The sequence below is a fragment of the Miniopterus schreibersii genome (assembly GCF_964146895.1).
Source record: "Miniopterus schreibersii genome assembly, chromosome: 1".
Taxonomy (NCBI): Eukaryota; Metazoa; Chordata; class Mammalia; order Chiroptera; family Miniopteridae; genus Miniopterus; species Miniopterus schreibersii.
This window is the reverse complement of record NC_138101.1, coordinates 178,129,116-178,156,429: the sequence shown is the minus strand read 5'-3', so window position 1 is coordinate 178,156,429 and position 27,314 is coordinate 178,129,116. Positions and strand designations below refer to the sequence as shown.

Genomic DNA, 27,314 nt, shown 5'->3' with positions numbered 1-27,314 from the left:
CTAAAAGAATGAACTGCCCTGGCCGGTGTGCCCAGTGGTTAGAGCATCGATTCCCGGTCAAGGGCACATACCTGGATTGCAGGTTTGATGTCTGGCCCCAGTCGGGGCATGTGTGGGAGGCAACTAATCGATGTGTGTCTCTCATATCTCTCTCTCTTCCCCCTCCCTCCCTTCTGCTCTAAAAACCAATGGAAAAAATAGCCTTGGGTGAGGATTAACACACACACACACAAAAAGAATTAAATGCCCAGCACCATGGAAGGCACTAGGGACTTGGTACCCACCACTTCAGTGGCCCTGATATCAAGAGATAAATGAATATAGTGGAACCTCTTTAGAATACTTGTGCTGGAAAATAGGCCTAAACATATTCCTTCTAAGTATAATCATATCAAGAATTTTCAGTGGTTGATTTAGAATTTATGCTTATTCAAGTACTTATAATAAAGAACTACAGGATTCCATCACAGTAAACGTGTTGTCCTTTGTCCCATTAATGCAAATACCTTAAATGACATCTATTTTGGCAAGGAGCTCAAAACATGTTCAGCCACTGTTTCAATCTTCAGCAAAGTGATATAAAACATTTTTATCTTATCTAACTTTTATCAGCTTGGTAAATGTCTACTAACCTCACAGTGACCAATACTACAGACAACAGTTTTCATGAAGAGAATCAGTAGTCAAAAAAATAAACATCATTGTCATGGGTTGTCATTTCAGTTTTTTGTTTTTGTTTTTCATTTCTTAACTACTGCCTGGCCGGGCGTGGCTCAGAAGTTGAGCATCAACCTAGGATCCAGGAGATGGCAGTTCAATTGTCGGTCAGGGCACATGCCCGGGTTGCAGGCTCAGTCCTGTCAAGGGAGTGCAGGAGGCAGCTGATCAATGACTCTTTCATCATTGATGTTTTACCTCTCTCCCCCCATCTCCTTTAAATCAATAGAGATATATTTTTAAAAAATTCTTAACTACCTAAATCATTTTATTTGCAATCAGACTTATTTTAAGCACTACAGACATGGCTCCATGTTATTTGTATAGCTGTATTCTTTCATACAACTTCACGACTTGGGACTCAATCTCAAAACTGTGTGTATGTCACAGTTAAAATGCTGACAGGGTCTCTCCTTTGCTTATGGTAAATCACTAAAAGGGTGTATCTGAAGGAAAAACTACAAATTCCAAGTGCAATTCAAGATGAAAAGTGCGTTCCCAGAGCGATGGCTTCTGTCAGAGGAATGAAATATTTGCCCAAGAGAGGTATGAACTGTGCAATGCATTGGTTTTATGCATCTCATCTTACAACTTCACAGCTGCAGCCTGACTGAGCCAAAGGACTGACCAGACGTATTATTTAAAGCAACAGCTTGTACTCCTTGCCGTTAACTATCAGTGCAGCTTTGAAGTCAGTTTATTCCGGCAGACACCAAGATAGTTAAGTGGTTTTTCTTTCCTTGTTCACAGAAACAGTCGGTAAATTGTTTGGTTACACTAAGTATAAGCAAATAATTTCTAAAGCTTTTAATACTGAAAATAGTTTATTTCAACCCCCCTTGTACCATGCTCACTTTAGTACTGAAATCATCAACTGTAGTTTCCTAAAAAATTAAAGATGCATCTTTTGTTATAAAACTGATCCCTTCAAAGCTCTAGGCACTGAAAAGATGAAACATAGGGTACAGAGAACTCTTGTTGAAGCAACAAAGGCTTTCTCCATATTCTCACAAACTTGCTTCAAGGAGATACTTCCTAATGTCAACTTAACTACATTATCTGCTAAGTGTCAGTAATGGGCAATGAAGGAAACTCAAATATGAACTTTGCTCTTCAACTCCTTACAACTGAGACAAGACGTCAAAAGTTTCCTGCCTCTGGGTAGCATATGTGTGACCCTGAGCAAGTTCAGTGTCCTTCTCTATAAGGAGCTGAGATGATGACTACTATTACTACTATCATCATGTAGGAGTAGGATATTAGCACACTTAGCACAGAGTTAACTGCCTTTATTGCTAATCTTTAACACCATCAGTAGCATGCGTGAAGAGGAGAGCTTCTAAGCCCCTTCTCCACAACAACAACAAAACAAAACCCAGATACTAGGCTACAAGTTCAAGTGAACAACGCCATGATATCTGCCATTTTGCCAGCATCAAATAGGCTTCCCCTTTCCTAATTCATTTAACATAGAGGTAATAACAAGCAATATTTTATTAATGCTACTTCCTCCAATTTTGGAAAACAAAACTAATTCCTTTTCTTTTTGTATAAGACTCCTTTCTAAATATAAAAGAACTAAACAAAAATGGAAATGCCATAAGACTGTTCGATGTGACTACAAAAACAAACACAAAAGCCCACTGGAAAAGAACCTGGGAAAACACTAGTAACAAATATTGTGTTATTAATATATAAGATGTTCAACTGAGAAAATTAAAATAACAAAAATACATTTTTCTCTATCAAATTAGCAAACAGAGTTTTAAAAATTAACAATGATAATACCCAATGTTAGTGAGACTACAGTGTCATTTGCACTTTTGGGGGGGAAAAACACATTTAAAAAAACCCCTGGTGATATAGATTAAGAACCTTCTTGAGAACATTTATGCCCTTTGATCCTGTCATTCTACCACTACAGAAATTATCTGAAATATGGTGATAGCATCAGACACAAAAATACTCATTCAACACTATTATGAAAACGAATTAAGTGCACAATAAAATAAATGAGTGTAATGCAGGCATTAAAAATGCCTGGAACAGCTCTAGCCAGTTTTGCTCAGTTGTTAGAGCGTTGGCCTGTGGACTGAAGAGTCCCGGGTTCGATTCTGGCCAAGGGCACATACCTCGGTTGCAGGCTCGTCCCTGGCCCCGGTCAGGGCACATGCAGGAGGCAACCAATGTGTCTCTCTCACACTGATGTTCCTCTGTCTGTCTGTCTCTCTCTCCCTCTCTCTCTCTGAAAGGCAATGGAAAAAATATCCTTAGGTGAGAATTAAAAAAAAAAAAATGCGTAGAATACATTCAAAATAAAGAAAAATGCTTATGTTATATATACTACCAAGTAAAAGAAGGGAGAATGTAAAATTATACATATGCCACATAACCAACCATGTTAAAAATGCATACACAGAAAAAAAAAGAATGGAAAGAAAACAAAAATGTTACTAGTGATTCTCACTGGACAGTGGGATAGGAGATGATTTTATTTTTCTTTCACCCATTATCATATTTTCTAAATTTTCCAAAGAGCTTCTACTATATAACCAGGTGTTATTAAAAAACAGAATGATCATTTAATTAGAAGCTATATAGAGACTTTGAACTTGGTAAACTTTGAGGCTCAATTTCCTCATCTATAAACAGGACAAGAATTTTTCCCTTCCAAGGTTACTGCTAAGAGAAACACAGAACTTAACACTTAAGTTGACACTGCAGCTATTATTATCATTAAATATTGTACTGTGGTTGGACTAGAGAGCACAATGGCCCCTATGTAAACAGAGATGTTGTCCCCTTTATTAAGTGGTTCTAAACAACTGCACTTGTAAGTTTTTGTACTAATTTGAAATGCTTTATAGTCTCCCCCTTTTTGTTATGTACTTTACTTGTTCCCCTATCCCTTCTAGTTTGCTGTTTCTAGTTTTTAAAGAGCTTAGAAATCATGTAGTCATGGGTTGTTTCATGTAAAAATCCATTATTTCCAGCTTCTGAAAAGTAGGAAGATTTGGCAACAGCAGGACTGGTGTCATCAAATGGCATATGCTCTTCAGTTGACCACAGTTCTCACTATTCCCTAATGACTCCCAGGCACTGACACTGATAGCCAACTCCCACATTTTTTTTTTTTAATCCTTACCCATTGCTATCCAGACAGAGTAGAAAGAAGAGAGACACAAAAGAGAGAAACATCGAAGTGAGAGAGACACATGGATTGGTTGCCTCCTGCACGCACCCTGAACAGGGCCAAGCCTACAACTGAGGTACATGCCCTTGGCTGCAAATGAACCCGGGACCCTTCAGTCCTCGGGCCCTCGCTCTAACCACTGAACCAAACTGGCTAGGGCATTACCACATATCTTGATTAAACTTTAACTGTTTTATCTTACTCCCGGCCTGATTCACTGTTTAGCCTCAGTAGTTATTTGATCTTATGACCCATTACCTAGTTGTATTAGGGTCCAATCAAGAAAGAGAAATTATAAAGTAATTTGAACAGGGAAAATTTAATATAAAGAACCGTAACTGGGGAGTGAAGTAATGAGAAATTAGCTTGTAAGAGAGAACTCTAAGGAATATAAGAGTATCATATAAAAGGAGCAGTGACTACCCTAGGGCCCAGACAGAGTGCTCAAAGAAATCCCACCAGAGCTGAGGTGTAAACCCTGCTGGAGAAGGCATGGCTGGGCTCAACGAACGGCAGTGAAAGGTTTTGGGACCAATTCTGACACGTGTGAGGGGCATGTTTCCCCACACCAAGTAATGCTGGTGAGGCAGGTAAGAAACTAGGAAAATTCCCTGGCAAGTGGAATGGGGAAACTGAGGCAGAGCAGCTGTACAAACTGGCCAAGCATTTTACAACCAGATAAAGGAGGTCAGCAGGGCAGAAAGCTCCGGGTGCCTAGCAACAGGCAAAAGTGGTGCTGGACCTTACCCCCCCCGAGTGGCCTTTCCTCCCCTGGCATATTGCTGATCATGAGGTTTAGACTCCCTGCCCTGGTGCTGACCAATCAGTGGATACCATGACCCTGAAAGGGGGCACCTGGAAAAGCTGATGAATATTCTATTTAGAACCTCCCCTAAGATCTCCCCTAAACTCCCAGCCTTTATTTGATTGATTGATTGATTGATTGATTGATTTTTAATATATCTTCATTGATTTCAGGGAGAGGAAGGGAGAGGGAAAGAGAGAAACATCAATGATGAGTCATTGATCGGCTGCCTCCTGCACGCCTCCGACGAGGGATCGAGCCTGAAACCTGGGCATGTACCCTGACCAGGAATTGAACTGCAATCTCCTGGATCCTAGGCTGAAGCTCATCCACTGAGCCTTGCCTGGCCAGGCAAACTCTCAGCCTTTAAAACCCTCAAGATGAAGGACCCAGCAAGCCTCTCCCTCCTGTTCTCCCTCCTGGGAGCAGGCCCACACCTTTCCCTCCCCCGTCTTCTTCCACAGGAATTCATCTCCAAAACTCTAAAGGACCCCATAAGACTTGCAACCAGGGGAGTAACGGGCAGCGGCAGTTTATCCTGGGCTAACCTCCTAAACCTGTCCCCAAAGCCCCCTTTTCTTTGACTCTCCAGTGAGCTGAGAGCAGCCCCACCTCAGCTCACTTCTTTACCATAGCATTTCTAGGGAGCCAAAGCAGCTCTGCCTAGGCTCTCTCCAGTTGCTTCCTCTATCCTAGGTCCTTCCTTGTTTCACTGTCCCCAACTTTAATAAACATACTCTCAAAATCACCTGGACTCGTATTGTGAAATCTTCCCTGCATGAAGTCAAGAACCCACACACTACCACCAGCCTTAGGCCAACCCTCTTTCCAGTCCCCTTTCCAGTAACACTGGGATACCAGCTGGGGGTCTTACAATTCAACTCAATTCTAACACTACCTACCTAGAGACTGCATCAGATCCCACAGGGTAAGAACTCAGTCCTAAAGGACTGCCCAAGTCCCCCCACTTCAGATGCCAGTCAAAAGTCCAGGTTGTCGACTGTGTTTGTGATTGACTGGCTATATATTGGAGGTCCCAATGACCCCCTCTCCTTGAGTTCGATTAATCTGCTAGAATGGCTCACAGAACTCAGAGAAACATTTTACTTACTAGCCATTAGTTCACTATTAAAAGATATAACTCAGGGACATCCAGATGGGAGAGATGCACTGGCCAAAGTATGGGGAAAGGGTACACAGCTTCTATGTACTCCCCAAGTGTGAAACTCCCCAGGACCTCCATGTGTTCACCAACCTGAAAGCTCTCTGAACCCCATTTTTTGGTGGTGGTTGGTTGTTTTTTTAATGGAGGCTTCATTACATATGTGAGATTAATTTAATCATTAGCCACTGGAGATCAAGTCAACCTCCAGCCCCTCTTCCCTCCCCAGTGGGACTGAAGTTTCCCAGTCCTCCAACCAGCCCTTATCCTTAGGTTATCTAGTGGCCTTTGAGAAGTCACCTCATTCACATAACTAAAGACACCTTCACGGCGCTCATCACTTAGGAAATTCCAAGGATGTTAGATGTTCCATGCCAAAATCAGGGATGAAGACCAAATATATATTTCTTATTATAAGTGACAGTATTACAGGCAAAGAAGTTTTTGTGGTGCCACAGTGATGGAACTTGCTAGAAATCTGCACTCTAGGCTTTCAGGGAAAGCTGTTCATGGTAAAATGTCTTACTAGAGACTCCTATAATGCCTCCCAAGACAGGTACTGTCAGCAGGAGTCAGGGGCTTGAAAAGCTGCCTGCAGTCTAGGAGCTGGGCACTGGAGAAGCCTAGCTGGAGGCTTGAGAAGCCACATGTGCTGCAGAAGCCTGCACTGGGGAAGGTGAACACTGTAGAGGCTGCCTGTATGAAGGAACTGGTGCCAGAGAAGCTGTCTAGGAGTCTGCTGAGCAAGCAGGCAGAACTAAGAAGGAAAACCCCTTCCTCTCCAGTATCCTCTATTGATAAGGCTCAACATTGTGTCACTTGGCAAAGGAAAAATATTTAAAGGGCCCATATCTATTTTTACAAAGTAGTTAATAGAGAGTGAACATGGAGCTGAGAGGCAATAAATTGATGACTGGCATACTAGCCTACTGTAATTACATAAAAAGTTATACAGGAACCAAGTGAGTGCCAAGGACAGCAGAGAGCAAGAAAACGCTTGCTCTTCAGGCTATTTAGCTAATCAGACTTTTCTAGCCCTTTAGATTAATGAGGTTTCTGATCAACAAGTTCTATACAAGAGAGGTGCTAACAATATTCTTCTCCTTCATCTCTATTATAATAACTAATATTTATTAAGTACTTACTATGCCAAGCATGTTCTATTATAACCACTTTACATATATTAACTCAATCCAATGAGGTAGGTACTTCTATTATCCCTACTTTACAACAGAGGCATAGGAAGTTCAAGTAATTTGCCCAGATTCACACAGCCAGCAAATGGCAGAGCCGCAATCTGAACCTAGGTAGTCTAGCTCCAGAATCTTTACTCTCAAGCAATACGCTAAACTGCTTCTCTATAAAACCCATTTCACTTTCATTTTTTGCTCTTAGCACCTGTCTTCTTTCCCCAACTTGCCTTTGTCAAATGCATAAAGAATTAATGAAAGGAATATACAACAAGGTGCAGAAGCTACAGTAAAATTTTTTGCTTAATAGAAAATTAACCCCCAGGTAAATATAGGGTTCGCAATAGTTTGATGTAATTATCTAGTAGTTAACCCCCAAACCCTGTCACTTAAAAATCCATGTAATTGGGGAAGAATTTCAATTTCCAGACCAACTGACACCTGTTTCTATTTTATTTCAATAAAGTTAAACACTGGATATTAGTATTCAAGGAGGATTAAAATACACTTAGCATTACTACTTGTTACCTAGAATTCCAAAATGAGCTATTGAGGATCATAAACCTTATCATTTAATAAAGTTTCACATCTGAATTCTTCAATTAAAGGAAAGGTTAAGACTGTCACATACAGAAGCATTCTGAATCCATTTCAGGTCTTCTACCCTCAAAAAGTATGTCAATTCTTAAACAGCACAATTTAAAAATGACTAGACTATGAAAATATAAAGTGTGAAATTAATCTTGGATAGTTGAAAACAGAAATTGCTTCAGATTCCAGTTTGGCAGGTGTTAATTTAAAGGGCATTTAAGACAGTTCTTTCTTACAGGCTTCAATGCTAACTGAAGATTGCTTACCTCTATAGTTTCAATTCTGCTACACTAAGCACAACGCATAAGAGGTATTGTGAAAGATAACATGATAGTGATGTTAAGAATATTCTTAAGTTGGGACCCCCAGGCATCTGGGTCGTGGAGCTGCTTCCCACAGTCTTCTCTGCAAATGGGCTCTGTGGTTTAGAGCCCTGGTTCCCGCCACCGGTGATCGCGCACCGAGGCCCACAAGGGGTCGCCACTGAGGTTTCTGGAGCCTCTTAAATTCAGTGAAAAGGCAACGACTAAGAAAAACGGAGATGTGGCTCCTGGGTCTCAGCTTCAGCTTGGAGATTTGTGGTTAAGCCGATGGGTAAGCCAAAATTTTCTCATCATGGCCTGGGAAGATGACCAGCTGTTTTGTTCCAACTCCAAAATGTCAATGACTGTTTTCCTACTGGGCTTCAGATGTATTACACTTGGACATTTCAGGCTACTAACCTCCAAAAAAACCTTTTTTAAGGTTTTAGAATATTTTTTAAAAGTTCCTAATTTGAGGAGCTAAAGGTGCCAATTTAGATCCATTTCATTCCTTTTTTGCAAAGAGTTCATTAGGAAAAGAAATGTCATCTAATGGTCAAGTGCTTTGGATTGGTAATCAAACGGACTTATTTTCTAATCCCACCTCTACTAGTGTTTGTGATCTCTCCAAGCCCCAAGTGTGCTGACTTGCAAGGTGAGGTTTAAAAGTATCTCTCAGTTTCATCCTGAGGTTTAAATAAGATAATGCATATCAGTGCCTGGTGCACAGAAGGAGCTCCATAAGCAATAACTATTATTAATACTAATGTGCACATAAGTTTCAATGATGTTTATCCATATAATACCCTAGAGAAAAGAAAGTTTTTCAGGAAAATAATACTGAATCAGATTGTACTGAGATTTTATTTGATCCAAACTTAATCAAGCAAAGATACTTATGAAGCAATAACCTTATAAGAAAATAATCTGAAAAAAGACATAAAGTTACTGATTGCTTTCCAGTAATGAGTAAACTACAGAGAATGAAAACTTTAAAATGTTAGAATTTAGAAATCAAATTCCAAACAGATGTAAAATCTATTGCATGATCATAAGAGAATAAAAGGATAACATACCAGACAATGCAAAAGTCTTTAAAAGTGCAACTCTGTCAAACCTATTTTAAAATGAACCAAATACCAGAAAAAAGCATACTGAACAAATCTGTTCTTTAGACAAAAACCTTTGATTTGGTGGTAACTCAAAGCCCTAATAATATTTACTATGAATGAATCAGTTAACGTAATTAGACACAAAACTATTACACATGAAAAACAAAACACAGCTTAAAATGAGAATAAGTATAATGAAGAAAATAAAGTTAAATACTAAGAAAAGCACTATCAGGCAGGGAGACTAGAGGACTAGCCCTGGCCTCTGCAAATGTAACATTCATGGATAGGAATGCCAGGCCCCAGCAAGGCCTCTCCTATTACAAACAAGTTGCTGAGACATTTGCATGTTTTAAACTGAGGTGCTGGTTGCCCTGGCTGGGTTGCTCAGTGGTTAGAGTCTAGCTTAAGAACATGAATAAAAAGCATATCTTTTCATGTAAATGAAAGTGAACTGTAAAACAAATTAGGTTTATTGGTCTTCCTATTTATAACACTCATCCCTAAGAAATGCTAGGAATCTGGGGAGCTATTTTCTAAGGGTAGAAATTGTGCTTCCCAGACTCATGAACAAAGTTTATTTTTACAAATTTATCATCTCACTAATCTCACAATACTTTGGTCGATAATAATAGTATAATTTATCTAGAAAAAATGCTTAATTCCTAGGAGATAGAAAACAAGTTCTAAAATGTCTCCAACATATATTACTTTCATTTTATTCTAACAGCTCAAAATGCATTGCTCCTGCTGTAATAAAGATATTACAAATGCTGATTTATAGCATTTTAAGACCTACAGTTGGAAAAAACCACAGGACCATCAATTTAGAATGACATAATGCACTAATTATCTTTACTAATGGCCTGGTTTATCATACCACTCATGTACACATTTCCTTTCAGTGGAAAAGAAAATAGCATATATCTGCATATTGCAAAAATCACTCAAGATAGTTAGAGAAAATACTGAAATTGGAAAACAACTAAGCATTTTACAGAAATAAGAAATTTTCTCAGTTTCTTATTTGAATTATAATTTTTTGTTGTTGTTTTGTCAATCCTCACCTGAGGATACTTTTTTCCATTACTTTTCAGAGACAGTGGAAGGGAGGGAGAGAGGGGGAGAGAGAAAAAAAAGAGGAGGGCAGGGAGAGAGAGAGAGGGAGAGAGAACCATGGATGTGAGACTCACTGAGAGGTTGCCTCCTGCATGCTCCCCAACCAGGGCGGGGATCGTACCTGCAACCCAGGTACATGCCCTTGACAGGGAATTGAAACCTCCACCCTTTGGTGCTCGGGCTGACGCTCTAACCACTGAACCACGCAGGCCAGGACTGAATTATAATTCTTGATAAATGTCACCTCAATAAATTTTAAATATATGAACCAACTTAAGCTCACAAATGTCAGCCCTATTAATGTCAATTCAATTCTAATGTAGTTATAAGAAAATATAGTTCATTTGAGAGGAAGGACAGCAGCTCACAAAGTACTTGGCAGACAGGTAGCTGAAAGGAGTTCAGCAGGCCTCACAGGAGTACATCAACAAATCTATCGCTACTCAGCTCTAGCCAACTGTTGTCTTGAGGGAACACAGACAAAACAACAATAATAAACTTAAATGCTTTGCTAATCTAACAGAGTAAGTCTGCCAGCTACATCCGGTACATGGGCTACCAGTCTGCTACCTTTGCCACAGTGGACAGTAGCTACAAACTGCTGAGTCTGAAAAACCTAGATTTAAAAAAAACAGCTCTGAAAGGAAACTTGACTTGGGGTGGGGAATATACAATACAATATACAGATGATGTGTTATAGAATTGTATGCCTGAAACATATATAATTTTATTAACCAATGTCACCCCAATAAATTCAATAAAAAAGTAAAAAACAACAACAACACAACACACAGCCCTGACTCTAACATATTTCATGAATTTATCCAAGTTACATAATCTGAGTCTCAATTTCCTCATTTGTATCTCGTTGCAATTTTAAAATGAAGTTAGGGGTCCAGCCGGCGTGGCTCAGTGGTTGAATGTGGACCCATGAACCAGGAGATCACAATTTGATTTCCAGTCAGGGCACATGGCAGGGTGGCTGGTGTGCAGGAGGCAGCCAATCAATGACTCTCTCTCATCACTGATGTCTCTCTCTCTCCCCCTCCCTTCCACTCTCTGAAATAAGAAAGAAAGAAAGAGAGAGAGAGAGAGAAAGAGAATTACATATTATTTTAAATAAATAAATTAATTAATAAAATGAAGTTAGGTAATGTATGTACTCAAAAAATTTAGCTCAATGCTAGTATTAGATGCTGAGGGATAAAGATACAAAAAGGAAATGGAAAAGGAGCAGCAGCAATTCAAGCCTCCCTTCCATCTGCCTGTGGGCTTAACTATGTCTCAAAATCATCTGGCCTCATCTCACCTTTCCCATCCACAGGCTATCTTCAAGGCCTACCTCAACCTAGTCTATACCTTTCCTTTCTACTTCAGGCCATTCTCTTTCCCCCTGTCCTGTGAAAGCATTTTCAGGACTGGCAGTAAAACCAGGGCATGTTTTACTGAACCCAGGTCATACTCATGAAATCCTGTTCCCCCAATGTAGCAGTTCTTCTCCCTAAATCCTTGAGCACTGTGCACACTGTGCACCCTTTATGGCAACCTGAAGAACCTATTTCCATTTTCATTGAACAATGCTTTCATCTATCTTTCTTTCCCCACTTAGTTAAAGTTTGTTCAAGTAATAATAATTACCCAAAATGTCAAAACACATTAACAAAACTTTCATTTCTAAGCAAATAGATTTGAAAACAACTATGAATATTCATTTTAATGCTCTTCTTTAAAAGGTAATGTGAGTTGCCCGGGTGGTGTTGCCCAGTGGTTGGAGCTTTGGCCTGTGCACAGAAGGGTTTCGGGTTCGATTCCCGGTCAAGGGTATGTACTTGGGTTTCAGGTTCCCTCCCTGCCCCAGTAGGAGCTGGTATGGGAGGCAACCAATCGATGTGTCTCTCTCACATGTGGTTCTCTCTCTCTCCCTTTCTCCCTCCCTTCCATTCTCTCAGAAAAAGCAAGAGAAAAAATATCCTCTGGTGAGGATTAACAACAACAAAAAGGAAATGTGAGTTAAGAACAACCTAATTTTTTTTTTTTAAAATATATCTTTATTGATTTCAGAGAAAGGAAAGGAGAGGGAGAGAGAGATAGAAACATCAATGATGAGAGAGTCATTGATCGAGCCCGCAACCCGGGCATGTGCACTGACCGGGAATCGAACTCCGATCGCCTGGATCCCAGGTCGAAGCTCAACCACTGAGCCATGCCCGGCCAGGCCCTAATTTAAGTTTTCTAGAGCACTTTTTCTTCTTCCTAATACATGTATCCAAAAAACTACCTTTCTCCAAAAATACTATGCTTCATTTTCTCAAAGAGAAGTTATATTGATTTTAATTCATATGAACAAACAACATTAACCATTTATAGGTCTCCATAGCAATCCGGAACCTTCATTCCTTGAAACTTCTGAGAATCAAAAGAATGTTACGGTGCCTCTCTCCAGGAAAATGCAGAGCTCCAAATTTTTGTATGCAATTTCAGGGAGTTGGGAGTACTCCAGGATCTGTAGTGGATCCACCCACCCAAAATAAGAACTCTAATGCTGTATATGAGGTTTGTTTCTATTATTAAATGTTACGCATCTTTTTAAAAGACAGTCTTCCTTAATAAGACCTTTAGCTCTGAGATCAGAGGGAACTGCTTCCCTAACTGTATGTACTTGGACAAACCCAAGTACATACAGTTAGGGAAGCAGTTTCCCTTTACAACTGTCACTACTTCCTAGCAGCCATCCTGACAGCTGACAAAAAATTGCGAATTTCTTACCTCCGAGAAATTAACAGCCAAGGGAATGATTCCAGCCACGTAACATCCCACCAACATAGCCAGAGACAGCAGACTAATGGAGATGAAATCATCCATTCTGCCCTCCTTTATTCACCCACCACCACCGGACAAATTTTCAGTGGTTTCAAAAGGTTCTTAAACGCGTGTGTAGATTCCAAGAGAACAGGAGGGGCTTTCCGGTTCTTTCGTCCTCTCCAACAGCAGATGTGTTCACGGGGTACCTTTCTCTTCAACGTACCTGGGAACAGCCCCTTTTTGCTGATATTAGCACCAGAGAGAACTTTCAGCAACCTTAGGTCCCCAGCCCCTGGGTTTTCAGATGCCGGTCACTAGGTTCCGGTGGGTTAAAAGAGATGGGGAAAAGTCAATGGGGAAAACACGCGAACGATTATCTTCTATGGTCGGAATGAGGGTGGCACAACGGACCCACTCTTCCCACAGACAACGATGCAGGTAGCAGCAGGAAAAGGAGGAAAACCCAAGCGAACTTGTTCGTTCTCCCGGCACCCCTAGCTCTTTAGGGCACCCTGCCGGTGATCCCCCCCAGGCTGGGACCAGCCCACCAGTCCCGGCAAACTCTCCTTTGAGTCTCGAATGAGGAAAGGAGTCCTGTAAGTCTCTAACGAAGGGTCTTAGGGGTTCAGCAGAGAATCCGATACAAAGCTGTCTCTGCCCTATAGCTGGTGCTGCCCATATTACTCCACTCCGCTGGGCTTTGACCCGGAGCCGCCGATACTACGGCAGCCATGGCCGCCAAGTGGCACCCCTTCATTACATCCACTTCCGGATTGCCTCCCCTCCCCTCCTTTAACAAGGTACTTCCGGGTAACAACCGACCTATGGCCCGGGAGTCTCATGCTGCCGCCATTTTGGAGCAGGGCTGCTGAAATCTTTCAGTTACCTGACTTGCGCCACTGTCTACATCGGTGATCACTTTAGCCGTCTGTTTAACAACGAGAGTACGGAAGACAAGAGTGTTGAAAATAAATTATTTTTCACGTTCCGAAAGATTTCCTATGTATCTCATCGCCCTTATCCAAGATGGCTGAAACAGAGCCGGAATCTCCTCTAGCTGCCGGAAGTATGTGAGACTCTATGGTCCAAAGACTCTTTTCACGGCGCGTTTCTGACGACTTCCGTCGGCTCCTCTCGCGGGGGTTGGCTGTTGGCGGCGTTGTGGTTAAGCTCGTGTGTGGCGGTGGTGTCGGCGGCGGCTGTAGCGAAAGAGTTTGGCGCGATGGTGAGAAAGGGCTGCGGCTCCCCGAACCCCTAACCTCCCCGGTACCCCTTACCCCTTACATCTTTTACCCAACCCATCTAGCGCGAGCGTGCTGCTTCCCGGCCCTCCGGCTTGTGGGTCGACCCTTCCCCTTCCCGCCGCGGAGACTCTGGGCCTGGCACTAGGCCCTGGAGCCCGGGTCCGCCCTATGGTTGCGCGCCCTCCTGCTGGGTCGGGCGGGGCGTGCGGTGCCAAGGATGCGCTTTCTCCCGATGGCTGCTTGGTAGAGGCACACGTAGGGATGCTGTTCTTTCCTTTCAAACGCCCTAGCCTCCTGTGGAAACAATGGCCCAGGGAATGTCTGAAAACCTGTTCCCAAAGCTAACAGTTTGAATTTATTGCACCCAGGGTGTGGGCCAGGAAAGGTCGTCTTTGCTTTGTAGTGTGCTTTCGCAACTATTCACTTTTCTGTGCTCTGCCTTTAAAAAAAAAATAAATATATATATATAAATATATATATATATATATATATATACACACACACACACACACACAGTTTTTTTCTCTTTTCCAATACTCCCTAGATGCCTGGTGTGGAGTTACTCTCAGCCCTCAAGCCTGTTCTTACCCGTATTTGCATTCTTTTGGAAATGGAGGCTGAAAAGATAGGCTCAGCTTGAGGGCCCAGGTTCCTTAGACTCTGACCCAAATACTAGTGGAGTGGGTGGGTGAGGGGGCTTCTTTTTTTTTTTTTTTTTTTTTTTTAATCCACAAAAAGGAGATGCTCATAGGGCATCTTCAGCTTGAAGAGGTTACTTCAACTTTCGTTTCCTGGTTGCTGCAGTTACTTACTGTTCATAAGTTATGCAGCTATTGTTAAGAAGGCACTTTTTCAGGTTGTACTTTTCTAAATTAAGATAGTTCAATATTTGACCCAACATAGTCTAAGAGGACTACTAATTGTTTCCAGTTCCTGTTTTGTCATAACTAGCTATGTGACGTTGGGCAAGTCATTTTATCTCTGAGTTTCCTTCTTTGCCATTTGTGTCACTGTTTGGTATTGTGTTAAAGTGCTTAGATTAAAATCTGAGAAAGTGACAGCAGTTAATATCAACCCATTCTCATTGGATAAATACCAGTGATAATTCTTTATAGGATTAAAAATTAGAATTCGTATGTAAAACGAACTATTACTGCCCGGCCACCGTGGTTCAGTGGCTGAGAGGACGTCACGATTGGATTCCGGTCAGGGCACATGCTTGGTTGCAGGCTAGATCCCCAGTAGGGGACGTGCAGGAGGCAGCCGATCAATGACTCTCATCATTGATGTTTCTCTCCCTTCCTCTCTCTGAAACCAATAAAAACTTTTTTAAAAATCATTTTAAAAAATGAACTATTAGTGGTTCAAAAGTCTTAAATACTTTTACTTTTTAGGTTCTTTCAAAGCTAATGAGCAAAATGTGTTGGAGTATTTCTTCCTCAGTGGAACTACTGAGAATATAGGGTTCATGTTTATGAGACTTGAAAAAAGGTAACAGCCAGATTAACATTCATTGGAGTGAATCACAGCTGATTGGTAACCTGAGAATAGGAATTTCATTAAGGTAATTCTGCAAAAAAAATTTTTTCTAACCAGGTTTCACAATCTTATTTTTCTATTGTGGCAAATAAGTTTATATAAATATGTATATTTGCCTAAATGTACTTATATTTTGTGCATATATTTATAACTTTAAAACATATTTTGTAGTGGTTGTTCTCCCAAGAAAGAGGACCATAAGGAAATCAGGGACTAAATCTGTCCAGAAGAAGAAAAAAACTGTAAGACAAGTATATGTGGATTTTTAATAAAACCAAAATGTTCTGAAAATAGCTCCAATAAGAAGAAAGTAACCAAAACTGGTTTGGAAAGTAGTATGATCTTAAACTGGTAACAGGAAAGCACTGCCACTTAAAAATAATCATTTTGACGACAGTTTTGTAAATTTGGTCATTTGTTTTTAGTAATTTATAATCCTTGCTTTTATGCAGTAAATATTGAAAATAGTGAAATTTGCCATGAAGGATTTTATATCATACTATGCATTTCTCAAGTATGAATTAGAACCTTATATTGAAATAACATTTTCCCTCGCAGTCTCACACCATTTTACTGGTACAGCCTACGAAGAGGCCCGAAGGCAGAACTTATGCTGACTATGAATCAGTGAATGAATGCATGGAAGGTGAGTTTAAACACTAGTCAAGGGGTAGAAATCTTTTTTTCCTGGCATTCACTATTAGAATATATCTCATTTAGGAACTGGGTTTGTTTTTTCCTTCAGATTTCTTGGATTCTTCATTTGAGCAAAGGAAGTAGATATTTAGGAATGGTGTTAGAAAATAAAAATCAGAGAATAAAGGCAAATGGAACCAAATTAGTATAATTGTTGTGCATTTGATAAGCTTACACCATCCTGAAAAGAACCATTAGCTCTTAGTGAACTATTAGATGAGAGCACATAGATTAGATCATCACTAATTGCATTCATTCTTATATTTAATCATTACATCACTTAAGCCAGTTGTGTATGCCTTGCATCCTTCCTAACAAATTGCCCATTCTTTTCCTATAAAGATTTTATAGTCACTGTTTTTGCTGCTGCTGGGTTGCTAGGCATGTCCTGAATTTGTTGCTATCCAAAGCTAACTGGATTCTACTTAAAATCTGTTCATTGGGGTCCAACAATGGATAGACCTATGGGGGAAAAGCTGCTTATAATAATTAGAGACAGCTTCTAGGTAGCTGGCACCATGCCTTTTGCCAGTTTTTTAATTGAGTTTTCTTTTCAATATGTTTTTATTGGTCTTTTAGAGAGGAAGAGAAAGGGACAGAGAAATAGAAACATCAGTGAGAAAGAGACATTGAACACTGGCTGCCTCCTGCACGATTGAGCCTGCAACCCAGGCATGTGCCCTGACCGGAAATCTAACCGGTGACCTCTTGGTTCATGAGCCATACCAGCCAAGCAAGTTGTTTTCTTTTTGTTGAGTTTTAGGAGTCCTTTGTATATTTTGGATAACAGTTCTTTATCAGATATATTTATTGCAAAGGTTTTCTTTTTTAAATTTGTTGTTGAAAGTTTTACAGATGTCCTGCCACCACCACCCCCAGTGACACCCTCCCCTCCTGCCCCCTCTCCAGGCTTTCATCATACTATTGTCTGTGTCCATGGGTTATGCATATATGCCTATAAGTTCTTTGGTTAATCTCTTGCCTGAGGCCCCCCACCCGCCCAATACATCAGTCTGTTGCATGCTTCAATGTCTCTGGATCTGTTTTGTTCACCAGTTTATAGTGTCTTAGAAGCACCAAAGGTTTAAATTTTGATGAACTCCAATTTATATATTTTTTTCTTATTACTTGTGGTTTTGCTATCATAGCTAAGAAGCCATTGCCTTACTCAGTCATGAGGATTCTTGCAAAGGTTTTATAGTTTTGGCTGTTACATTTAGGAGTCTGAGCCATTTGGAGTGAATATTTATATATGCTGTGAGATATGAGCCCAACTTCATTCTTTTGTATGTGAACATACAGTTGTCCCAGCACCTTTTGTTGAAAAGGCATTCTTTCTCCATTGAATTATCTTGGTATCCTTGTGAAAAAGCAGTTGACCATAAGTATATGGGTTTATTTGTGAACTCTTGTTTTTATTCCATTGATCTCTATGCCTGTATTTATGCATAAGTATTACCATGCTGTCTTGATTACTGTAGTTTTATAGTAAGTTTAGGAATCAGGAAGTTTGAGTCTTCCAACTTTTACTGTAGTTTTATAGTAAGTTTAGGAATCAGGAAGTTTGAGTCTTCCAACTTTGTTCTTGGAACAAATTGTTTTGGCTATCCTGAGTCCCTTTTATTTCCTATCAAACTTAGTGTCAGCTTGTCTATTTCTACAAAAATAGCTAGACTTTTGATAGGGGTTGCATTGAAGCTATAGATCATTTTGGGGAGTATTACCATCATAATATTCATTAAGTCTCTCAATCCCTGAGCACAAGATATTGTTCCATTTATTTAAATCTTTACTTTCAATGACAGTTTGTAGTTCTTGTATGTTTTGTTTCTTTTATTAAATTCATTTTTAAGAGTTTCATTTTTTATACTATTATACATGAAACTTTTCTTTAAAAAAAATTTGTTGATTTTTTTTTATTTTTTATTTATTTATTTTTTTTTTAGAGAGGAGCGGGGGTTGGGGAGAAACATCCATTTGTTGTTCCATTTATTTATGCATTCATTGGCTAATTCTTGTATATGCCCTTACTGGGGATTGAACCCACAACCTTGGTGTATGGAGACGACATTCTAACCAACTGAGCTACCCGGCTAGGGCCTGGAGCTATTTTCTTTTCAGATTGTTTATTGTTGGATATAGAAATACAATTGATTTTTGTGTATTGATCTTACAAAAGGTCCTTCAATTTTGCTGCATTCATTAGTTCGAATAGGTTTGTGTGTGTGTGGGTTTCTTAGGATGTTCTATATACAAGATCATGTCATTTGTGAACAGAGATCTTTGCACTTCTTCCTTTCCCATCTGAATGCCTGTTATTTTGTCTTCTTTCTTGTCAAATGACCCTGACCAACACCTCTAGTACAATGTTGAATGCAAACGGCAAGAACAGATAGATATTGTAGTGTTCTTCCTAATCTGAGTGGGAAAGCATCTAGTCTTTCACCATTAAGTACGATAGTAGCTGTGGGACAGTGTAAGTGTTTGAAGTAGGAATGGACTGAAAGGTTACGCTTGCATTTTGTAGGAATGAGAGGAATGTGTCACTGAGTAAAAAAGTTAATGTACTCTTTAGATAATTATATTACTATAAGATTTCTATCAGTGACTTCGCTCATTTTGTCTTATTACTTATATTTGAATACTTACGTGCTTATTCCATGTGATAGTGCTTTTTATGCATTATTTCACACTCTTCACAACAGCTCTATGAAGATACTATTATCTTCGTTTGACAGGGTTCAGGAAATGGAGTCAAGTCTCTGAATCTGGAATCAAGGATATTAGATACTGTTACGATAATCTCCTCATTGCCAATTTTGTTTTGTTTTTTGTTTGGGAGGTTGTTTTTTGTTGTCTGTGTGGTATCTTTTTTGCATTGCATCAAATTTTGAAAGCAAAATAGAAAAATATCTATCATTCCCAAGTGTGGTAATTTTCTCTACTCTGAGGCTTTAGGAATGTTTATTTATTGAAAAACCTGATAAGACCCATAATTTAGTCCTCACTTGTTTGAACCATCATATGACAAGTCTTTAAAGTCCTTTTAGATCCAGTGGCTCGAAGTAATCATTTTATTTTATTATCAAGGCACAAAATACCAACATTTTGGTGAATTTATAAATTTTTTTTTTAAATATGGAATGCTTCATGAATTTGCGTTTCATCCTTGCGCAGCGGCCATGCTAACCTTCTCTGTATCGTTCCAATTTTAGTATATATGCTGCCAAAGCAAGCACTGTACACTTTTTATAAAATTACTAGTAACAGTTAAAACAGATGTGACCAGCTTACTTTCTTTTCCCAGCCCAAGTTTATCAAAATAAGTATTGTGATACCATCATATAACACTACTGATATCCAAAGTCTATGCAATTGTAAGATCTTGGTTTCTCCCCCATTCTCTTAGGCGTTTGTAAAATGTATGAAGAACATCTGAAGAGAATGAATCCCAACAGCCCCTCTATCACATACGATATCAGCCAGTTGTTTGATTTTATTGATGATCTGGCAGACCTCAGCTGTCTTGTGTAAGTATTTACCACCATGTCTCTTAAGTTGTATTTTTCTATTGTTTATTCATCTGTTTGAGGTGGTTTATGGTATTGGGAGCTAACTCTATGCCTGACACTGATCTTTGCATTTTGACTGCTAGGTAGTAATTAATATTTCATCTACATATGGCTCGTAAGTTAAGTTGGCAATATAAAGATGATAAAGACACAGGAAAATCTAAAGAACTTTGCTAATTAATACAGTTAGTGTGCAGAGAGGATACAAACTAAGAAGTTCAAAGTCCTGATTCTTTGTTTCTTAAACCAAACAATCTTTTTTCTTAGTTTTTTTCCGCCTTATAGTCTTTGTCCTTAACACAGTTGACTTTGGATTTAAACTAAGGTTATTTTGTCTTCATAACACTATTTTTAAAATGTAAGTATATGCAGGACTGATATGGAATTTAATTTTAATCCTACCCAATGTTAACCGTGTATATTTTGGTATGTTAGAGACTTTTTAAACCCATGTGTTTTCTATTTTCAGAAATTTGTCAAATTAAAATTTTTTCGGGCCAGATACTGTGCTAGAAGTAAATGTTTTTCAGTGGTGAAAAATATGTAGGGCCTAATTTTAATATAAAAAGCTCAGAAAGCTGTAAGAGGCCAGCAAAGCTGCAGTTATGCTAATGAGAAAAGTAGAATTGTAGGCAGCCAACAAGGAGAGCAGAGAAATGATGGTATATGATCTAGTAGATAGTGAGAGACTGATGGCTTTAGTTAGGATCTTGGACAGTTAATTAATACTAAAGTAGGGAGTGCAGGCAGATGTGGAACTTTGGGGAAATTATTTTCTGATTGTTAATTAGTTATCAGGAAAATAGGAAGCATGGACACCATTTAGAGTTAAGGGTGAGGGAGGAGGTGTTACAGGTTTGTGAAAAGAGGTAGGAAGTAATCTAGGAGGGTGGAGGGATTAGGGAAATGTGTGATTTATGAGGTATCTGGTAATGAATTTAAAATGAAATAAGTCATTGTGATAATGGTTTTTTTCCTAGTCACTTTTTTTTATTTATTGATTGATTTTAGGGAGAGAGAGAAACATCAACTTGGTGCTCCACCTAGTCATTCATTGGTTGATTCTTGTATGTACCCTGACTGGGGATTGAACCCGAAACCTTTGCATAGCAGGACCATACTTGAACCAACTGAGCTATCTGGCCAGGGCCTAGTGACTCTTAACCCGATAGTTACAGGTAGATAATTAGCAAATACATTGTTAAAAGTTGAGGGTATATGCAAGGGACTGAGTGACCATGAAATAAATGTAAGTGGGGGTTGGGGTGGGGTGGAGACAGAGGTAGGATCAATTAATTATAGGTCCCAGTGGGGTCAAAGGTTTGTTGAATGTGAGATGATTGAAATTGGGATATTGAAATTGATAGTAATGACAAGGTAGTCAAATCTCTGTCTTCGAAGGTCTGCCATCTCTTCGATTCTCCACCAAGTTCACGGAAAAAAATGTCTCACTTGGGGTTGGTTGTGGGACAAGACCAGACAACTCTTTCATGCTGATACGTTAGCATGACAAAAGGCATCTCTCAGGCCACAAAGGAGAGGATGCAAGTTGGTTTGCCGCTAAACTAACATCTCAGGAAATGTGCTGTGAATATTTTCGTGGTTGTTTTTTTTTTTTTTCTTTTTGTTGCTGGAGAAATGGACAATTGGCACAATTTTAAAAGGTAAAGAACCATCAAGAGTGCTGATGTTGCTAAGGGTGTGAAAGTCCTCATGAAACATCACTGGCAGTTGAAGTAGAAAAATAGTAATTGGTTTGGATAAACGAAAAGCAACTAGTGATAGCATTCAGAAGGCAGTGTTATATGAAAAAGTGAAAATGCTGCATGCTGACCTCCTGAAAGACACCCCTGGAATGAGTGTTGAATGATTTGTTTAAGGCTAGTAGGTTGGGGTTCGATAATTTTAAGAAAAGAACTGTTGTTTATAGATTATAAACAGTATATTAGACATGTACTATATACAAGAAAGGTTAAAACGGACTCATTTGGGGGTCTGGAATGGATTAATTCAATTTGCATTATTTAATGGGAAAAAGTGATTCGATTTTTGAACAAATCGCTTCTTGAACAGCCTTCCAGAATGAATTAAATTCAAGAACCAAGGTTCCACTGCATAGGAACCTGACCAAGGAAGGAAAAGGGACAAGATCATTGAAAGAAGAGTTCAAGGAACTGAGAGGCAGACTCCTCTACTGAATATGAAATCACCCATAACATACATACTTTCTAGAATTTAATGTTGAGAACAGGGAATGGGGTGATGAGTTACTTAAAGCTAAGGATGATGGTTTAGTCACCTTGAGGTTTTGGTTAAGAGCTAGCTGGAGTTTCATAATTAGCCATAGCTGTGTTTGAATGCTGACTCTGTCTTTGGCTGGCTGCCTGGGGCAAGTTAATTTAATATTGCTAATCCTTAATTTGCTCATTGGGAAAATTTAGATACATTTACCTCACAGGGCTACCTGTGAGGATCTAGTGCTTGCTTAGCACAGCAGTATTGGCTAGATAGGAGGAACTCTATTTTTACATAGAGTGACAAAGTCAGAGCAGGGTTTTTAATTACTGGTCGATTGGTTATTTAAAATTTGCCGCAACTAGAATGATAGTTTTCAAATGCCACAAGTGAGTTAAATTGTACTTTTAACTAATAAAGAGGAGTTATGTTGGGGTTTTTTGACAGTGAAAATCACAAAGTAAAAAAGGTTTTAAGAGATACACTGCAAGTATGTCATTATGATAATTAGCACATCCTGCCCCTCCCCTTTTTCAGGGATTGTGACTTAAGCTGTTTACTCCTTAGACCAGGAATTGAGTCCATTTTTGGTTTGTTCATTGTTGTTTCTTTAAAAATATATTTATTGCCCAGCCAGTGTGGCTCAGCAGTTGAGCATCAACCTATGATCCAGGAGATGGCTGTTCAATTCCTTGTCAGAGCACATGCGAGGGTTGCTGGCTCAATCCCCAGTAGGAGGCGTGCAGGAGACAGCCGATCAGTGACTCATCATTGATGTTTCTCTCTCCCCCCTCCCTTCCTCTCTCTGAAATCAATAGACTTTAAAAAAAAATAAATATATTTTTATTTTTATTACTCCTTTTTTTTTTTAGAGAGAGAGAGAAAGAGAGGAACGGAGAGGGAGAGAGAAACATCCATCAGCTGCCTCCTATACTCCCTCTTACTGGGGATTGAGCCTGTAACCCAGGCATGTGCCCTGATGGGGAATTGAACCGGCAACCTTTAGGTGCACTGGACCCAACCAACTGAGCCACACTGGCCAGGGCAAGTCCAATTTTGGTTTGTAAATTATTGTGTACTTGTTATTAAGTTTACTTGGTGGTGACATCTGAAAATAACAGCTGTTTGAATATGTAGGCTGTTTTTATCTGTTTACAGATAAAAGGGACATTTTTAGTCTTAGTTATTGTAATGAGGAGGTACTCCTAACGAGGAAGACAACCTGATAGCAGTGAAGACACTGGTTAGTTTCACCTCTTAGCCCTCATAGCTTCTGTTCTTCTATGAACCTGCGGTCATTGAGCATAACACTAGGCTAAATGATTCATCTGTGTCAACAGCTTGGGATTTTATAAATGTACTTAACATTTAATTGTCTCATTTTCAAGCACCAGTTAACAGCCATCAACACACAGCTTTCCATAAAGAAAGCATTATTGCTTTTTCTTGAGTTGGAAAATAGCCCGTAAGTTGATGGATTCCTAAATGTTCACTACTAAAGTGATCTTAGTTCTTTTCCAGTTTTAATATAAATATTGTTGTCTATTTTACCATTCCTTGAAGTAGACTAGATTAGTACTTTTTAAATTAGGAAGCATGAAAAAGAGATATTCAAAGAAAATTGGTTTTTTTACTTTTTAGAATTTTTTCATTGTAACAAACAGGCATTAATAAAAAGCCAAATGTTTCTTTTTATTTGATTAAGCGTTTTGTAAAAGTAGAAAGCTTGTGCACTTTTAATAACCCACTGGGGAAGACTATGACAATGCCTTTGGAGTTTGTTTCTCTTACCAAAAATTGGAGTTCAGTGGTTATCAGTGAGGACTCTGCTCAGGAGTATTGAATCTTCTACTACTTGCCCAAAGTCAGCTAATAAGTCACTATACTTCTTTGAGCCTTGGTTTCTTCTTTATAAAAGGGTAATAATTGTATCTACTCCCACAGGGCTGTAAAAAGGATTGAGTTGATTCAGATAAGCACTTAAAGCTATACCCACAAGTTGTCAACTTCTTAATTGGTATTTATGTAACTTTTTGCTAAGAAGGTAAAAAATGAAACTTCTGGCTAAAATGAAACAATAATTGATAAATTAGATTTTTTGTTTTCCTAGGGCCGTGATTTTTGACCTTTTTTATCTCATGGCACACATAAACTAATAACTGAAATTCTGTGGCACACCAAAAAGTATACTTTTTGCTTATCTGACCAAAAAAAAAAAAAAGTATAATTTTGATTCATTCCCACCAGACGGTTATTATACTGTTGGCTGTTGTCATTTTTTTATTTGACAGTCTAAGGGGAAAGAGGTCAATGCCCCTAAAATAGTCAGGTATTGCAAGTTCTAAAAATTCTTGCGGCACACCAGTTAAAAATGGCTGTCCTAAGGTATCCCTATGGTATTTTTTTTTAGGCAAACTGCACCTTTACCTCTCTTGGATGCCATGCAGTGTTTCTACCAGATGGTATACATGGCTTTGAAACACTGGGATATGCTTTTTATTTGTGCAATCTTTTTTAGTTTTTTACTCCAAAAATGAATTTATTGCTTACCCAGCTAGTTTTCAGTTGTAGATCAGATGAATGTTTCTATCTTTTGAGTCCTCTAAAGATACCTTATTGGCTATTAAGTGATACTTTGCACTCCTAAAACCCTAGAGTCCCATTGGAGTGTCATTGCTAATGCTGTTCCTGACCCTTCTCTACTGATAAGAGCCATTTTTGAGCTTGCCATGTCTTCTAATAATTCCCTATTGGCCAGCCTCTAGCATTGTTTATTTAGAAAAGCAAATCCTAAAATATAGGTTAAGAGGTTCCTTCTGTTAATTCTTTTTGGGGAAGAAATCTTTGTGGCAGTAACATGTTTTTAAAGGGTTGTTAGTTAATTTGGAAAAAAGTTAGCAAATCTGAAGTTGTGGTACTACTGTTTGGTTTTTATTTTTTAATCACTAAAGGAACCATAAAAATAGTAACTAGGTAGGAGAAAGAACACTGTTTCTGGTAATACTCTTCATACTCTTTTAAGAAGTAGATGGATAAACGCATTGAGCATTTCATTTAAGATCTCCAGGATCTCCAGGCCTTGGTTTCTTTTTCTGCTATTAAGATTGTACTAAGTGCCCACCCGGGTGGTTGAGCATGGACCTAAGATCCAGGAGATGGAGGTTTGATTCCTGGTCAGGGCACATGCCCGGGCTGCGGGCAGCCAATCAATGACAACTCTCTAATCATTGATGTTTCTGTCTCTCTCTCTCTCCCTCTCCCTTCTTCTCTCTGAAATCAATAAAGACATGTTTAAAAAAAAAAAAAATTGTACTAAGTGATCTACAGTTGATATTGCTTAAAAATTTAATGTGTTATGTAATCAGCTCTTTTACATTTCTATTAAGTTCATGTATGAATATGTGTGTATCTGTGCCAGCATTTAGCAGCTGTAATTTGGGTTTTTTCTTTTTAAAAAAAAAAAAACAACACATGACAATAGTCAGTCATCATAACTTTGCTTATTACTTTTCTGTTCCTCAGTTACCGAGCTGATACCCAGACATACCAGCCTTATAACAAAGATTGGATTAAAGAGAAGATCTACGTGCTCCTTCGTCGGCAGGCCCAACAGGCGGGGAAATAGTTGTGTTGGAAGCATTGGGGGTTGGGGTGGGCTTGGAACACAGGTGTGTACAGCCATCTGTAGTGGAAGTTTTGTATTATAGTAACCCTGTTTCCATTTTGGTACACTCTAGCCAGGATTGAATGTGTTAGATGAAATGTGAGGATCTTGTTCAATCTGAACTCCCATCCCCCCCTTTTTCTCCTCTCTTTTTTTACTTAAACATTGTTATGATTTAGAAGGAAGTTTTTCTTTGTCAGTTAATGTTGGTTACAATCCTTTAAAAACTTCGTATCTGCTTTATAACATTCACTGTACTAACCCTTCTTCAAGTTGGAGTGGGAGGTGGTGACACAGTTTAATTATGTCCTGAGATAAAGTCTTAGTGAAAAACAAATAAATGTTCTTTAGTTATATTTTTTCCGATTGATTTTTTTTTGTCTCTGAGCATTGAATTTTCTTGCAAAGCATTATTAGTGTCAAACCAATAGACTGCTGCAGAATTTTAATTTTAATTTTGCTATGAGTTATGTGAAGCTAGCAAGCTTTCACCTTATTTTCCTAGCCTTGTGAGTTTCATTTGTAGACCCAAGGTTTGTACCCACTGTGGACGAAAACATTATGAAAGACTTTCTGATGACATGGCTTGTCTGTAGCAGCAGCCTGGCTTATCTTTGGTTACGTACTCTCTGTGGGAAGTCCTTGTGCCCTTCTCATAGCCTTCAGCAGTAGAATGCTGATTACCACTCTTGTATGGCAGTATAAGGGTGAGGGAAAGACCACAGAAAAGTACAAGATAATGCTTTTAATGTAAAGTGTGGTCACATTATGACTTGAACATACACTATATTATACCTCCAGTCAATGAGTATGTGGACAATTCCTGATTCTGCTGTTAACCAATAATATCTTTATATGCTGGAAGTTTGGCAGGGTTTTTTTGGAGGTTTCATGAATGTCCCTATATTCCCCTTGTCTCCAATCCCACTTCTACATTAGGGCCATAACTATTTTTCTTGTTTTATGCAGCATCAAGTTATAAGTTAGTATTTGTGTGTGCTCACTTTTTCTACAGAATAATAATTCTATTAATGTCATCACTGTATCAAAGGATTATTGAAATTAGGATTCCTCACCAAAATTATGTATAGCTGTAGTTATTTCATGTGAACCAGCCCAGTTTTAAAGCCAAAATGTTTCCATAGAAAAAAAATAGATCCAAAAGCAAATGAGATTGTCTTACTTTTCACTTGGCCTCTCCTATAAATATAGTTTTATTTTTCTAACAGATATGATTATTTTTTTATTTCTGAAAAATACTCTAGAGCACATCTGGAGAGAATGGGGTCCCTTGATTCTTGGATACAATACAGTTTCTGGTATTAGGCTTACAGAAGAAAGTAAAATTTTTTGTGGAATGTGAGAAAACAT

General features: G+C 39.0%; 2 protein-coding genes across 4 annotated transcripts in view; one reads left to right on the top strand and one right to left on the bottom strand.

Annotated features, from left to right (window-relative positions):
* The window catches only part of SLC39A9 (solute carrier family 39 member 9), a 37,555-nt gene extending 23,782 nt beyond the window's left edge, over nucleotides 1–13,773 (bottom strand). The window contains exon 1 of one of the 2 annotated variants that reach the window (XM_081151981.1): nucleotides 12,958–13,773. In XM_081151981.1, coding sequence (XP_081008107.1) covers nucleotides 12,958–13,053 — 96 coding nt within the window. In that variant the 5' untranslated portion in view covers nucleotides 13,054–13,773. The remainder of the gene's footprint in view (nucleotides 1–12,957) is intronic. The other variant, XM_081151982.1, reaches the window with a different exon arrangement.
* Nucleotides 13,774–14,058: 285 nt separating this feature from the next.
* On the top strand, nucleotides 14,059–26,299 carry ERH (ERH mRNA splicing and mitosis factor). 2 transcript variants are annotated; one of them, XM_081118049.1, is made up of 5 exons: nucleotides 14,059–14,218; nucleotides 15,948–16,018; nucleotides 16,335–16,422; nucleotides 19,882–20,002; nucleotides 25,802–26,299. In XM_081118049.1, the coding sequence occupies exons 1-5, from the start codon at nucleotides 14,074–14,076 to the stop codon at nucleotides 25,902–25,904; spliced, it is 528 nt and encodes a 175-aa protein (XP_080974175.1). In that variant the 5' UTR covers nucleotides 14,059–14,073; the 3' UTR covers nucleotides 25,905–26,299. The 2 variants fall into 2 exon arrangements, with proteins under 2 accessions (XP_080974175.1, XP_080974176.1); XM_081118050.1 differs by lacking the exon at nucleotides 15,948–16,018 and having other exon boundaries at nucleotides 14,107–14,218.
* The last annotated feature ends 1,015 nt before the right edge of the window (nucleotides 26,300–27,314 follow it).